At 38.1% G+C, this 16,140-nt stretch overlaps 1 protein-coding gene across 1 annotated transcript in view; it reads right to left on the reverse strand.

The window, feature by feature from the left end:
- Positions 1 to 775: 775 nt before the first annotated feature.
- KIF25 (kinesin family member 25) overlaps positions 776 to 16,140 on the reverse strand; it is a gene marked incomplete at both ends in the record, with an annotated part of 33,727 nt that continues 18,362 nt past the window's right edge. Inside the window, 7 exons of the mRNA XM_079550111.1 lie at positions 776 to 933; positions 2,065 to 2,220; positions 4,203 to 4,397; positions 6,467 to 6,618; positions 10,515 to 10,691; positions 11,651 to 11,800; positions 15,323 to 15,397. Of these exons, the coding sequence (XP_079406237.1) occupies positions 776 to 933; positions 2,065 to 2,220; positions 4,203 to 4,397; positions 6,467 to 6,618; positions 10,515 to 10,691; positions 11,651 to 11,800; positions 15,323 to 15,397 (1,063 nt within the window). The remainder of the gene's footprint in view (positions 934 to 2,064; positions 2,221 to 4,202; positions 4,398 to 6,466; positions 6,619 to 10,514; positions 10,692 to 11,650; positions 11,801 to 15,322; positions 15,398 to 16,140) is intronic.

Here is a 16,140-nt window from a genome sequence, read left to right on the forward strand (position 1 = left end):
TCAGAGTTGTGGGGTTTTTCTTAATGTTATTTTGTTTTTATTTTGTACCCATCAGTGAAGTCAACAGAGCTGGTATTTTCTCTAACCATTTGACATAAGTGTGTTTTCAAAGAGCTATGTAACCCCTCATTTGCTTCCTAAGATACATTCCAGAGGGATACCAGCTGGAGCCTTAATGCTTTTTCTCCATCTCACTAGTGCCATTTTTTCATTACCTAAAATCTGACAGCAGCACTGTGTTCAGTATAGCTGATGGACTCCTTTACATTCCCACCCATTGACAGGTATGCCCCAACCAAGTCAGATGTTATGTAAAGCCATGATGGTGTGTCTCATTTTAATCTAAGCTGTGAGGAAGTATTTCATTTGCTGCTTTGAAGCGCTGGAATGCAATTCAGATTCCTGTCTTCTACTGAGAAAACAGAGGGCAGTTTTGGCCTTTCAGAAGTGAGCCATCTTAAATGGGGGGGTCTGTTGACTGACTTCTACTTGTCTAAAGGAAATGCATCACCAAAACTACGCCCTGAAGTAGCTTTTCTTAAAAAGCCTGATCTATTTCTATGCGATTCCACCGCAGCTGGTAGCTGTTGTCAATACTTGTTATTATCTTTGGAGCAAGAACATTATCAGCAGGTTTATGGCTTACTAATGCTATGTCAAGGATTGTTTATTTTATCTGGCAGGTGATATCTAAGAGAATGGCTTTAGGATAACAATATATATTTCAGTCTGAGGAACTCATTAATAACACTTTAATCCACAGGAATCTTAAGTTTTATTTTGTTTTACTCAGCACAGGGAGATTTCTTTTCTTGATTTGTCCTCTCTGAACTTGCCGAGCACGAGTTCCAAATCCCAAAGACTGCATTGATTCTGTTAAGTACTTCTGACTGGGAGAGATGCACAGCATCACCAGCAGTTTAGCATCACCTCCTAGAAGCAAGAAAAAGACAGAATATGGTCATTTGTTTCATTATTTTCTTTCAGTAAATTAAGCACTGCTATGTACTAATCTACACAGCAACTGGCATGTACTGCACTTGCAAGTACAACAGGCAAGTCCTTAAAAGGAAGCCTGTATCTAACGATATGATGTTTGTTCCTGTAGAATAAACATTTCCTAATTTGTAATGTATATTTCTTCTCCCTTATAACCTCACCAGTTAGCCTGCATGTAGTTATGGATCTCGACACTTTGTCAAATTCTAGAAAATTCAGTCTCCTTTGTGTGACATTTGCTTGCCTCATTCATGACAGTAATGCAAAACACATTTATTAAAAGTTCAGAGACTGAGTAAACAAACAAGGAAAGCCCCACTTTCAGGATTTCATTTAAACAGTGTCACCAGGCCATACGCAAGACATAGTTAAAACCAGGCTCAGTGCCCATACAGCTTAGCTCCTAGACTTGTTTCTTTGGCTTTCCCCTTTCACAGCATAGACCACAGCAATAAGGGAAAAACAGAGGTTCATGCAAAAGTAGATAGTCTTTCAGCAGCTCCAAAAAACTGTTACTTCAGTCACCGTAAGCTGGAGACTGAAAGCATATGGGCTGATGCTTTCTGGCTGAAGAAAAATGGACTACTGTGTGGATTGATACTATTCTGACTGTACTGCAGAAATCACATTTGCCCTAAAACCATTTCTGCACAGATGAGAAGCTAGAAAAGAAGAGGTGAGTTAAGTATAAAAGAAGTTGTAGTATAGCACCAGGCATATGTTCTGGAGTCTTCCTCTTTGGTCTTTCTGCTACAGTGCAGAATGTGCAATTACATGATAATGCTGTAGAAGATTAGTTATCTTGAGAGTGTATGTGGCATGAAATGCCAGTGAGATACAATCATTACCCTTTGCTATCCTATTAGAGATGTGACTATTCCAAATATACTTCTTAACCCTGGAAAGCAGCAGTGCACTCAAGCTGCTCTGAAGCCAGAGCTTGTAAATCAGGGGTACAAAGGAGTGTCAGCATGGGATCATCCTCCAGTTCTCCACAGCAAAGAAGGGGAAAATACTGGGAGATGAAATCTCCATTATTAAACAAAAGTCAGAATAGTCCCTCACCTACAGAATCCTGGAGGAGATGCGTAAGTTTGCTGTTTCGGTACGGTACGTGAGATCGCTGTTCTGCTATTGCTGCGAGGACATCTGCTAGGGCAGACAAGCTGCGGTTGATGAAGGATGTTTCTCTCAATGCTGCACCTGTCACTCCAGACATACCTAATACAGTGCAGAAAAGGCAATGGTAAAAGTAAGTAAACATGCTTCAAATGTAACGTGTGAGAAATTCTGTTGTCGTAACGTCTGCTTCTGACACAATGCTTTCAAAATGCAAACTCTGCCTTTCAGTCCACCTATGCCAAAAGCAAGATGCAGTGGTTGTTTACCCCAGACTGCCAACAAATTGGTCAGCATTTGTATTCTTTTGGAGAATGGTCAAAGAAGATTTAATGCCTGAACCTTCATAGCATCTCCTGTTGAAGTTGGTATCTTTGGTTGTACAATGCACCTTGGCTCCACATATTTCATGAATAGGAAACTGAGGAAGTAGGAAGAACAAAAGATCAGATGAGACAACACCGGCTTTCAAAACACCAGTCCACGGTGTCTTGGGAGAGAAGACTTTTGTGTTCCACCATTTTTGTAACAGCTGCCCAGCCTGTATTGCTTGTGAGGAACAAGAGTGACACAGATAGCATGAGCTGCAGAAACAGAGTTGAGTAGTAGCTCGAGAGGTTATGTAGGTCTGTAAGATGCTATTCTTTATGGTAAGATTTGTTGTAGCAGGTTGATGCTCTTATACCATGCTGGTATGTAACTAACTATATGGACCTCAAGCAAGGAGGCTGTCTACACACCATGTTGCATTAATTTTAGAAAGTGCTGCAACCTCAACAGAGTAAAACAGCTTGGAAAACCCTGCCATGGGTAGGCAATGAAAGAAAGAATGTTTCAGACCTGCTTTAACTGGGTCTGTTTCTACAGCAATTCCTAAGCTAAAGAGGGACTCTTAAATCAGTAGATATCACTCTGAAATAGGAAACTGCTAAGAGGCTAGAGTTTAAACTACTAAGATCTGTGTTTGGTCAGCTGAACATCCATAAAGTATGTATCTGTTCTCAAACTAAACCTGAGCTTGCTAAAAAATGGATCATTTGTCTTGTAACTCAGGTAAATGACCCAGGATGGCTATAGAGCTAGCAAGGTCAGTTGCTTCAGTGTGTGTGATGTTTGCTGTACTTCTGCTCACTTATTTGTCTACATTTTGAAACAATTATGAGTTGTTAGCTGTCCCTCCCTTTCATCAGAGTAAGTCCAGCATTTTCATGTCTCCACCAATGCAGACAAATGGCAGAGGTTAGTCTACCACATGTGCTGGGCCACATCTAATACTGATGTGTAAGTGAGCCTGCAGAGCCCTAAACCAAGTAAATGTTTGTCCTGGTTGAACTGAGAGAGCAAACCCACTCAGTATTGCTCAATTACATGTTTACCAAACAATTTCCAGTGCTCAGAGCAGATGAAAAAAATATTGTATTATATTAGGCTTTTCTGTAGAACAAAAGTTTAACAGTGAAGAACAGCAAGAATTCTTGGCAGTAATGTAAAGGACTCTTTCATAATACTGGTTCAGTTATCAAAACATTATTTCTGGAATGGTACATTTGGCTGCATGGCTTTTCTTGGTAAGCAATCTTGCCCTTTAGGAAATAATCAAGTTTCTGAAATTACTGTGTGTGTAGAAGAGGGGAGGAGGAAGAAAACGTTTTAAAGAAACAACAAAAACAATATTTTCTTTTCAGTACTAACTTCCTTCAAGACTTTCTCCACAACAAGTCAGAGAAATAGTGATATCAATTATTACGGAAATGTAGTATTTAAATAATTTATGCACTTTAAACATTTCTGTACAAAGGCCTGGTAATTTTCAGCATAGAAAAGTGGGCCTAATAAAACTAGTGTGAACCAATAATACACCCATGATGGGGTAAATGCCCTGGGTTTCTTTCAGGCATACAATTGGCTTTTTCAGTTAAAACCATACCAGCCTAAAACTGGAACAATCAGCCATCAGTGTTTCTTTTATGCCAGGATCTGTTGTGTGAAAGCAGGGTAGCACGTATCCCTACATACATAAAATCTGGGAGGATCCATGCCCACCATTTCTAACAGCTTTGTCATAAACAGACATGTTTGCTTACCTACACATTCACTGCCAGCCAGATCTACCAGCTGCAGCCTAGTTTTGGCTTGCTTCAGTTTCTCAGCTGCTTCTAGTTGTGCTGGTGAAGAGGCTCTGGAAGAAGAGGTAGATTTACTGTCTCTTTTTTGTGGATAGGTGCAGGAAACCTCTTTATTCAGTCTTTGATTGATTTGTTCATCTTCACATGAAGTACCTGTTTGATTGGAGGACAAAAAAAAATAAAAACAAATCTAAAAAAACTAAAAGAAAACACCGAATCTCCAGCTTCTCACTGGCACTGGAAATTGGTTATCAATGGGGAGTACAGTATTTGCTTTTTCAGGCTGTTCTAACTGAACTGTTGTATGAGCCAGAATCAATGGCATGGGCTGGCTGCATGACTTTTTCAGTTTAAGGCTTTCCTTATCAAAACCATCACGCCTTTTGGTAAGAAGGCTTGTTATAGATTGTACTGTATGTAACATCCCCATCACTCACACTTCAGTGTGGGAGACGAGACACAGGAATACCCTAAAGACATTAAGAGGTACTTTTTCATGTCTTATTTGATATTTGGGAGCAATAAGCTCTAAAGCCTTGTTTCTAAGCATTTGATACACTCTCTGATGGTGTTCTGAAGTAAAAGAAGAAAAAGGGAAAAGGTTCATCCTGCCTCTTCGGTTCTGACCTTAGCAGGTTGTAAAGACAGGGCTTAGGGCCTTCTGGCACACAGTCTGTTAAAAGTAACAGAGACAGGAGAATCTATTCAGAGGACTTAAGAGTCTAGTTGCAATAATACAAAGTTTACAGCTGCAAAACTTCAGTAAAGAGCAGACTCAACTGGGTTGCAGAGCTTCATACCTCTCCAGCTAGGCTGTTAATAAACTAAAAAGCTAGCTAAATGGCTTTAGGACAGACAGTGTAATTAAAAAATAGATGTTCTTTATCCTTCTCAGTCTGAGATGAAGAAGCAAAGTAACTGTTCTCCTCAAACAACAGACATTTCTGAAACATAGTGCTAGAAGATTTGCAACAAAACTATTAATCTTCTGTAGTTTTCTGTGCACAACTAGTCACAGGCTTTAAAACATTATATTTAGTGATTTTAGATCTCCACTTTTGAGATATGACAGTTACACCTAGATCCAGAATTGGTCACTGTAAATATTACACACTGCTACAAGTGAGATCCCATTTGCAGTGCTGCTTTTTTCTCTGTTTCTCACCTCCATCTGCATTCACCATAAATTAAGACATATCTGTAGTCTTCTGTTGCCAGACAATATGGGGTCATAGTGTTGGATGTAGAAATGGCAAAGGGAAGCCTGGACTAGACAAGACGGCTGTTGTGCTACAGTGCAAACACTGTGCTTTGAGAAGTAACATCTGCCTGATTGACAAGAATCTGGAACTGGCTAGAGCTAACATCTGGAATGTTAAAACTGCAACATGTGAAGCAACTGTGTCTTTTGGCAAGGGCAGCAGGTAAGTGAGGGCACTGTTTGTTCTGTTTTGCTAATATTGTCGGTTTAATTTCCGATAGCAATCTAGGGGAAAAAAATGTTAAATATTTTCCACTTTCTTGAACCATACTGTTGTTTGAGAGTACGAAGGAGACAGACCACGGCACTGGAAACAGAGAGTCTAATTACAACATAAGCAAAAGAAAACAAAGTTAACCCTCAAAAGCCAAAGTTATTCCTAAAGCAACAAACTGGTAAGTCTTGGTGTGGTAATGAAAAGTAGAAGTACAGGATTAGCCATGCTAAGATGACTATGTTGTCTATTCCTACAGTGGCCTATTGTTAACAGTTTAAGACATTCTGAATGGAAGGGACTTTTTTGCAAGGCAGCAGGTAAAAAAAATAAATAAATAAAATTTCCCACTGACAGTTTACGCTGACTCCTGAAAGATATGGTTAGATTTACCTTAAACTTATGATGAATAATTAAATTATACATCATACAAACTGATTTAACTACTCTATTTGAGTATTTATCTTACTGATAAAATTTACTTTATTAGCCATTTCATGCTATAAAATGTCAAAGACTCTGTAAGTCAAGAGATGTGAAGTGAGAGCTTCCTATGAAAGCCTCTAAGAAAATCCTTAGCAGTGAGAAATCAAACCAGTCAGTTTTTTAAGACAGCATTTAGAAAGTAAAGAAAAATAACTGAGGGAAAGTATTAAGCACTGAGAAAAGGAAGAAAGAGCAATATGAAAGCCTCACAGGCCAGAGAATGTTTTTCAGAAACAACTGGTGTATTTTAGTATTACTTACCAAAATTATCTCCAGAGACAATTGTGGTTATGGTCAACGTAACCACCAGATGGGAACGAGAGGAATGAGCATGCACCAGTGTTGGGTGCCTGACTCTTAGCTGTAGGCCTTTGAGAACTACATGCAAAAATTCAGATGCATTTGCAACAGTCCTAGGAAGTAAACAAACAAGCAGAAAGTTTAACTGATTCACAGTAAAAATTACATGAGAAAGCAGGCAGCTCAGGTGTGAATTTCAGCTTTTACACTTCCTTGGTCTTCTAACTCCCTGTGCTATTCTTAACTCTACCTCTGAAAACTAATCTCAGTTTTGAGCTGTTGTATAGGCTTTTTTCATAAGGAGTTATGTAGCAACGGAAGTGCTGAGGAAGAAGGAAGCATCCTGCCAACCTTGTAGGTCTTTAAATACAGTATCTCAGCTTTAGGGGGTGACTGAAATTTCTACTTCTTCACACTCTGGGGGGGGGGGGAAAAAAAAAAGGAAAGACAGATTTACATATTTCTGGCACCTCTGGTTTTACAGATGGGGAATTGTCCAGTTGATGTTAAGGTAGCTTCTGCTACCTTCTGCCTGGAGGCAGAGTATTAAGTCGGAAAAAAATAATTATGAACCTTTGGAAACTGCAGCTCATGCTTGGAATTAAATCCGGAATCCTTGATAAAATGCTGGAGTTGCTATTTGCTAAACAGTAGAACTCAGTAGTGTCAGAACGGTCAAGTGTAAGTTTTTATAGAAAATTTTATCTTATGCTATCAGTTTTCTTTTCCAGTTGAAAGATATACTGCTTATATAACCTATTGGAGGGGAGAAAATCTGACAAAGAAATCAACTGGTTAAGTAAAACACCATTATTTTTCCTAGGCTTGCAGTGTTAAAAACAAATGATGCAAGATTTGCCTTTATTCTCCTTTCATGTCACTGCCTTCTTTAATAATCACTCCAGTTTCGTCACCTAAGCATTAGTTTCTTAATGGGGATATAAATTATTATGGCTGCATATACCAGCCTGGTTACTGAAAGTCTTGTAATAAAGCAGAATCCCTAAATCCCTTTGTGACAGACTGCCCACTACAGCCTTGGTTCCATATCACTGTAGTCAGCAAAAGCAAGCATATGATAAAAGACAAGGCCATCTTGCCTTAGATTTGTCTGATTTCAGCAAAAAACATACTAGGCACAAATACAGTTCATGCTATGAAGAGCCATACTGGAAGAGTACAGAGAAAGCAAAGAGCTATACCAAAGGCATCTGAAGAAGAGAAAAACACCTGGCTTCACCGTACCTATACACGCTTAAAGAGAAGCAGCCACTTAAAAGCAGTTCCCTGTGTAGCTCACTTACACTCCAAAACATGGCTGTGGGAGCTAAATGACTGCAACAGACTTCAGGCAATGGACTGCTGTGCTTTAACTGGAGTTTGCAAAAGATAAACCTCAGGGCATGCAGTTAGTGCTGGTCACCCACTAGGCAGCTGCAGTTGACTTTGGAGGTAAAGAACATTCCCAGCACAGTGCTGCATGCTTGCAGTGGTGGTAGCTTCTCAGCAGGACTGAGGGTAATAGCCTCTCCTGCCTTACTGGGCTGTATGTACCATGCGTGCCAGAACCACGTTCTACAAAGAGAAACCCCAGTATGGTTAGGTTAAAAATTTGATGCTGAGCATTCTCCAAAGTCAACTAAGTCATAAATGAAGAAAAAGACTGAGGTTTTTGTGATGCAGGGGGATGTACATGTTAGCAGGAAAGAAACTACTGTTTTTTAATGGTAAGTCAGTGAGATCCAGCAGGCCACTATATTCTAGATGAAATGTCACAAATGAGGATGTGTTTTTATTCAAAGCATCAGCTGTTTATTTTAGATTTCAGGCAGCTGGGTGGCTTCATACAGTGGTTCCTTTTGTTTGGATTTGCTCTTTCTTATTAACCTTTCTGTGTAATTATTAATATAGCTTGTTTATGAATTGGACTTCTTTGCTGCTTGCATTGTAATTGAGATGCAAGCCCATATTCTAATTTATATTTGCTTTCTAACAGAGTATTTATTGATTATGTTTTTAAGAGGTGGTTAGCTACAGGCATCTGGTTCCGTTACCAAAAATTAAAATGGAGAGAGATAAATACTGCATCAATTTTATGAACTAGAAATACAAACGAAATCTTACTGCAGATTCTAATTTCTTTCTCTGTGGCACAAGTCCAGCTATGCCTCACCTCTCCCTTCCCCAAAGCCCAGGAAAAGAGAAGGGTCACTTGCACACTATAAAAATCTCCATGGGGAAAGCGCGTAGGCTTTCTTTAGGAATTAATCCAGAACTTCATCTTAATTACTGAAATACAATAACTAAGAATTATTAAAAAGTTAATTTCTACAATACCACAGTATGTTAACTTGTTGTTTTTTTTTTTTCTGAGTCACACTGTTCTTTCCTTCTCTAGACAAAAGAAGGAGATCAGCTTCTTCAAGAAAGATTCAGCACAAACAGGTTAGGCTCCATACCACTCATTTCTGAAGGAGTTTTTCTTTTTACTGACAGAGACTTAACCAGATGCTAAGAGTTGGAGGAGAGCCACAGCTGGGGAAATCCAAGAACACAAACTGAGAGAAACCCACCATGTAGCATAATACAAACAGAGATGGCAAGAGGATTCATCACTTCAAGCTCCGTTCATTTTTAATTCATACCATGCTCTTACGAAGCGTACAGAGTGTAATCAAGGGTGCAGAATTTGTCTGGAAATCATATTTAACCTCAAGAAGAGCAGACATACCCCAGAGAAAAATGTTAAACTCTCCAACAGTATTACAGTGATTATTATTTCATAGAAAGAAAGGAGATTTATATAGTTCCCACGGTGAAGAAAGGCATTTTGACTTCCCTGGCATTCCATTTTCTATGAGCAGCTCAATGGCCAGAAAATACAGTGCATATCACTAGGTAGGACAGAAGTATGTCTGCGTGACCCACCAGAACATTGTTGTATTTTTATCAAGGCTTTTAGAGAACAGTGTGAACTCACGTGAACAATCACTGCTTACGTGATTGTGTCCCACAAGATAAAAGTGCTGCCTTCCTACTGAAGGTGCATCTTGTTTTAACACAGAGGCAAGGAAAATGTTTTTCATAACTGACTTCCAATTCCTCCTAGAAAAGTGTAGTTTAGATTGTGACAAGCATCTTGATAGAGAAGTGCAGAAAAACATCATTCTTCCCCCGGAAACACAAAACACTCTCATAGTGCACTTAACATGTCACTAGGGTGAGTTTTTTTCTTTTCACAAATTTATTTATTTATCCAAAGAATAGAATATTTTTTTCTAAGTTTCTATGTCTCCCTGTTGTGCACAAGCAGAAATGTGCACTTTTGGGATCTGTTCACATTCTAGGTACTCACAGCGAGCGGGCCAATAGCTTAATTCCACTGGGCAGCCTCTCCCCTCAAGTGTCACAAGTGCTGACTTAATTAATGCATTAATTAATGCTGCAGCATTAATGTTGAATTAATGCCAACATAAGCAAAACATCTGTTACTAAAATATCTGAAACAGACTCACTCTTGTTAATGCAGAAATTGATATAAGCACAATATTTTTGTCATCTAATTAGCCAAGGGGTTTTATGTTTAAGAAGAATTTACTTTGAACACTACATGTATGTAACATCCAAAATTATTCCCGTGTGCACCAGAACAAAGTTTTATAATACTCAGGACATACATGCAAGAAAAAATCAAAGTAAGTACAACTTCAGCCTTAATTTCTTTAGGTCTCCCTTTGCCATCGCAATGAGTAAATAAGAATCAAAGTTGCTAATGCAGAATTTTAACCAAAAATAATAGTATTGTTAATGCTGAAAGTATTTTGACATTTGCAGTCTAATTGACTGAGGTAATGGAAGCAGAAGGAAGCATCCAATATTTTCTTTTGCATATGCTAAGGACTCACAGTTTAGAAGCAAATTCCGACGTCTATAGTGGCATTATGGACAGCTAGGCATCACGTTAACATTCAATCATGGTAGGATGATAAGGACGAAACTGTGTACTCACTCATATGTAAGCAATGGAACATCACTCTTTCCTTCTCTGGTTGTGACAACGTCACGTTTGATGCCAAATACTTTTCCACAACTGTCTTTGGCCAGAAGATCAAAAATTTCATTATTATACACTTCTACAACAGAAACCTCAACCCAGTAACTTTCTGGTGGCTTTTCTGAAATAAGTCTGGAGAATAAAAGTAGAATAAAGTGAATTGAATGAAACCAGAAAAGGCTGAAATCAAACCTCAAGTGAACAATCTATAAAAATAGAATTGTTCTTCAATTGTAATCTAATCAACATTCTGATAAAACTGCTTATTAATTATCAACAATCAGAACTTTGCCTCACCCAGATGCTAATGTTAAGCTGAAGAATCAAAACATTCATTTTCCAAACAGCATTGCCAGCTTCAACTTTTTTTCTCCTCTAATCCCACTCCCTCCTCAAGGTTTTTTCATGCTATTTCTCTGCTGAAGGTGACTGCATTCAGAGCTCAAGATATGATAACTCTGCCAGAGTGCAAGCAATTAACAGATAAGAGATTCCATACTACCAGCTAAACATCATTATTCTGATGCAAAAGTGGCTCTTTCAATTTAGCTTACACCTTTTTCCAAAATAAATCAGCTTAGCTGAATAAAAACCAAAGGGCTCTTCTATTACAACATCAGTTCATATCACACATGAGGTTCATCTAAAAAAGTCTAGATGAGAAGCATTCTCAAAGTGAAAACAGATCATGGTTTAAAATGTAATTATCATTTGTTCAGGACTGAGCTCTAGTCTGGATCCTTTTCACCTATTTCAACTGTCCATTTCACAAAACTGGTGAGGACTTCTTTTAATTTATTTTCAGTTTGTGCTACTGTAACTGAAATATATTGAAAAGTCATAGGAATCTGAAAGCTGGACATATGTACACAGTGAAATTACATAATCTTAAAACAGGCTAGGCTAGAGGTTACAAATCAGTGTCAGATCTCAAATACAAAATGGCAGCCAGAAATGCTAGAAACAGTAACTGTGAGGCTAAAAGCTGTAACAATAAATGCATTACAAACATTTCATCCTTTCTGTAAAGTTTAAGGTGAAAAGTCTGTAAGCATCCATTGCTTAGGTTGATATTATCAGATCAGTATTACCTGAACAGTTCCTGGGTAGCACGAGGAATAATTCCAAGCTCTGATTCATCTTCATCCACAAACGTAAGGTTCTTTTCTAACTGTGGTCCCAACATTGTGTATGTTTTCCCACTTCCAGTCTGCCCATAAGCCATTATACACACATTGTACCTGAAATTCAAAAGGGCCTTCATTAATTTTACCATTATCAAAACTGGGAAAGGTACCAAGTTTAGAGTCTAACAACTTGGGAACACTAATTGAAAGGATAAATATATGCCACACCTGTAGCTTTCTTTCTGGAGCTCTCAGAATCTGACAAATTAAAGTACTGCTCATAACAACTCTTAAACAGGTTTTATTTTTTAACCAAATTTGAAGGGCAAGTAACTGACAAAAACAGGGATGCTTAGCTGGGAGTGATTGATGAGGTTAAACCTCCTGTCTGTCCAACTTCCAGTTCATGCACTGCTGAGCTGCTTGTTAATCAGCTCCTGAACCACTCCTGTTTACAGTACAGCATTTTAAAGTAAACCACTGCTGCATTTGATTTGTCTGACAGTGCTATGCTGCAGACTGCAGCACAAACATCTTAACAGCTGGGAGCAGTAAACTCTTCAGCTCTCACAGTCTTTTCAGATGAAGTCCTCAGTCAGAGCCCTCAGTCACTGGAAAAGGTTAGACAGCTCTAGCAATAAAAGACACAAATCTTAAGCCAAAGGCACTGGATAAGTTTCCATAGAAGCATAAATGTGGAGGCTACTCTGGAGTAATGGTGAGAGGAACTGCTACATTATGGACCTATAGAAGGTGAAAATGGACATCTATTTATCTTTCTTATTTGTTCAGAGACATAACTTCAGAAGACTCCATGCACTGGAAGTGCTCTGCAGTATGCTGGATTTTCTCCTCTGCCAGAGCTGCAAAAATAGGCTTGCTCCTTCCTTGGAAAAGAACAAAATTTTACTGCTTAAGCTCTAGCTCCTCTGTGGCAGACCTTAACAGCTGCTTTTGGTTATCTGATGCTTTTCCTCGTATCAAAAAATATTGTTTCAAGTACATGCCAGCAAATTTCAATGAATACCCCTCATCTAATTGTTTTAGATGTATGGTTTTTGGTCATCAAATCCTTATATTACCACTGCAGAGAAATATATTTGCAGGGGTTTTTTTTTTGTTTGGCTGTGGTGTTTTCTTTTTTTTCTTTTTTTTTTTTTTTTTGCATATAAAACATATCTAGAAGCAATTCTTTTAGAGGATTACTAATAAAGCTTTATTTTGTTAGAAAGCAATGTAGGCAACGCAACAAATTCCTTCATATCCCTGCTGGGAATGTGGAGACAAAGCTGCAGTCAGTGAACCTATGATAAAGTTTCCCCTAATCTTTAGGATGCGAAGAGTATAAACTGGAAGTCTAGACATAGATATGACAAAGTAAAGGAGAGAATTGTAACTGAAAATAAAGAGCAAAATGTGTTACAAATTGGAACTGTAAATTTGAAAGAACGGATATCCCTAAGTACTCACTTTAGACATAATTCTGCTTGCATTTATGACAATGGAAAAGCTTCCAATAATTTTGATAGTCTTCAGCTAGGCTAAGAATGAGTGATTTTCATAGTTCAGCTCCGTAGTGCACACTGCCTGGCCAAGTCTTAGCTCCCTGAGCCTTCCAGTGCCTCTTCAAAATCAAAGAGAGATCTCTGAAACCAAAAAGGGAGCCAGAAGTCTGCAAGTGGCTTTTGTCCATAGGAAAAAGAAAATGGAAGTCTTCTCGGAAGTCTTTCAACTTCCATATAGTGCAGATACTTAAATTTCCCCTCACAGTTTCTGTTAGTCAAAATACTTCTGACGAAATACAGGTGATATGATCAAAAGCTAAGTAGTCAGGTGCTAGTAATTGTAAAGATACAAATAATTAATAAAGCCAGTGACAATCTCTCTGCCAAAGTCAAAATGGTATTTTGGTAAGTCCAAAGGAACTGAAACTATCCAGACCTGTATTATATCTGAAGAAGACACAAGAGAGAATGAATTGTTGGGTGATTCAACATGAGGACAAGCAGCAAAAGAAGACTAATTTACATTTATTTAGTTCACTTTGTTGATGTTCTGTTCCCAACATAACCATTTCAAACAGAGCATGAAGCCACTTCTAACCTCAGGCTTCTAATTTGAGATTTTCTGTTTCTGATTCTCCTATGTACCCCCAACATTTCCCTTTTTCCACACTACTTCATTAGTTATATTATTGTTTAGAAAAGATCTTGTCAAATTAGATTACCAACACTTTCACAATATTGCTCTCCTGAAAAGAGTAGGGCTGTTCAAAACTGGAAGAGGCATAGGGAAGAATCCCTAGGAGGAAAGTTATCACTATTAATGGAAATTAAAGGAGAAATTTATCCTTCCTTAAAATAAATAAGGTTGAATCTTCAATGTTATGAAGAAAGAGAAAATGTTATCTTAGTTCCTTGCTGGCCCTGTATTGCTAACTGAAAACTCAGAAGCTTGATGTACTTTATCTGCTTTGCATATGGAATGATCTCTTCTCCCTGGATATTTATACTAAAAAAAAAGAAAAAGAAAAAGAAACAAGCCATTAAAAAAATAAAAAGAAAAGAAAAATAAAGAAAAGGAGTGGAGTGCTCCTTCCTATTTAAGCTTAAAGTTGTTTCAGTCCACTTTGGAGATCTGATCAAAACAATCAGGAACAGCAAAAAAGGTTCAAGGTTCCAACCAAGTGAGTCTGTTTCACATTTACAATGGGAATGCTGCTCAGAAACATGGCTAGTATGCAGTCTGTCCTCTGAAAATCTGCTTCTGTTTAAATGCCACTTCTAGAAGAACAAGATAGTTTTTTGTTCTCAATAACAGAACATTTCCTAAGTGAATATAAAATTCCCAACTTTAGGATGGAATCCTTTCATTGTGCAAATTAGAAAGTGGCAAGTAGAGCAGATCAAGGTATTTTTTAGATATGTCCAAATACATGTAGGCAATGCACTGAGCCAAAACAAACTTACATTCACTGCAAAAGGAAAAGTCAGAGAGATAAAACAGTGGTTATATGGACTTTTCCAAACTCCTCCAACCTAGTGATCCCAAGGTTGCTCAACTGTGGTCATCCACACTATAAAATATATATGAATAAAACAGATAAAATAGAATAGTGCCTTATGGGCCATATAGGCGTCTTCTTGCCCCCAAACAGCCCTTATAGGTCCTATCGTGGCATGTGTGAATGGTTGTCTGGGGTTTCACAATATTTAAAGCACCCTGATATGCCTCTTCTGGGCTGCTTTTAACTACCAGGAAGAAAAAGTGACTTGGAAACTTCAGTGTTCTACCAAATCACAGCAAAGAAAAAAAGATGGCATCCTCCATCAGAAGCAATGCTTCAATTTGCCAGAAAGGAGAGGAAAAAAAAACTACTTTTTTTTTTTTTTTTTTTTTTTTTTTTTTTTTTTTTCCCCAAAATTTGTCTGACATGCTAGTTTTTGTAAACACTTTTTTCCTTTTTTTATATGGGGAAAAAATTTTCACTCAGTGTTCATTAGAAAGAAAACAAGAAAACTGAGCTGAAAAGCTTTAGAACACAGCAGGACAGCCTCTATTAAGTAATCCTTCTTGAGGGGTGAATTTCAGTAGAGAATTGCCATTTAGCTTTTTTACTCCCACCTTTTAACTTACCCGTCCAGGAGAGATGTTAGCAAAGGGGCCACGTCTGCAAACACTGTGTCTTGAGTCTCAGTAACACTGTAAACCCTGAGGAGCAAAGTGCAGTGAAGAAAAGATGTAGGTACGTACGTTGGCATAATTGAGGAGCACAAACAAAGGAAAATGTAGGCCTATGATATAAAGCTTGTGCCCTGCTGACATTTCTATGACAGTAGCACTTACAGATTGAGTTAAAAAAAAAACAAAAAACTATTTAGCTTGGCAATATGAAGCTGGCAGACCAGCACTACTCACTGCTGCTCTAAACCTGACTTCCTACAGCAGGAAATCAAAAGGTGATGAGGAAGAGTTGAGCATCCTTGGGAGCCACCACTTTGTTCAATTGGCTAGAGGGAAAAAAAAGTGATGCATTAACATGTCCCAGAGGTTGATTAGGAATGTGTGATGTACCTCTGGCACGTTACAGAAGAGAATCTTGAAGCAGGAGAGAGGTCAGAATTCACCAAAGAAGTTTTTGGTTGTTTTCCTTTTGTGTTGCAGTCCAGCAGACTGTAAATTAGAACTCCAAGGATCTCTCCTGCTTTTTTGGTCATGATGTATACTTCCAAGTAAGTTTTAAAGTGAAAGAAAGACAATTAAATGGATTAAGTTATTAGAAAAAGAGCAATGCCAATATAAGTTGTGGGCCAAAACAATTACGTGTAAAACCACTGCAAAAATTTTTTCACATTCATAAAACAAAGAAGGCAACACAGGGCTCTTCAAAGAAATTTTTCCTCCGACTTTCTCAGACATAGACCTCAATACCCGAAGATAAGAAATCATTAAAA

The sequence above is a fragment of the Tetrao urogallus genome (assembly GCF_951394365.1).
Source record: "Tetrao urogallus genome assembly, chromosome: 2".
Taxonomy (NCBI): Eukaryota; Metazoa; Chordata; class Aves; order Galliformes; family Phasianidae; genus Tetrao; species Tetrao urogallus.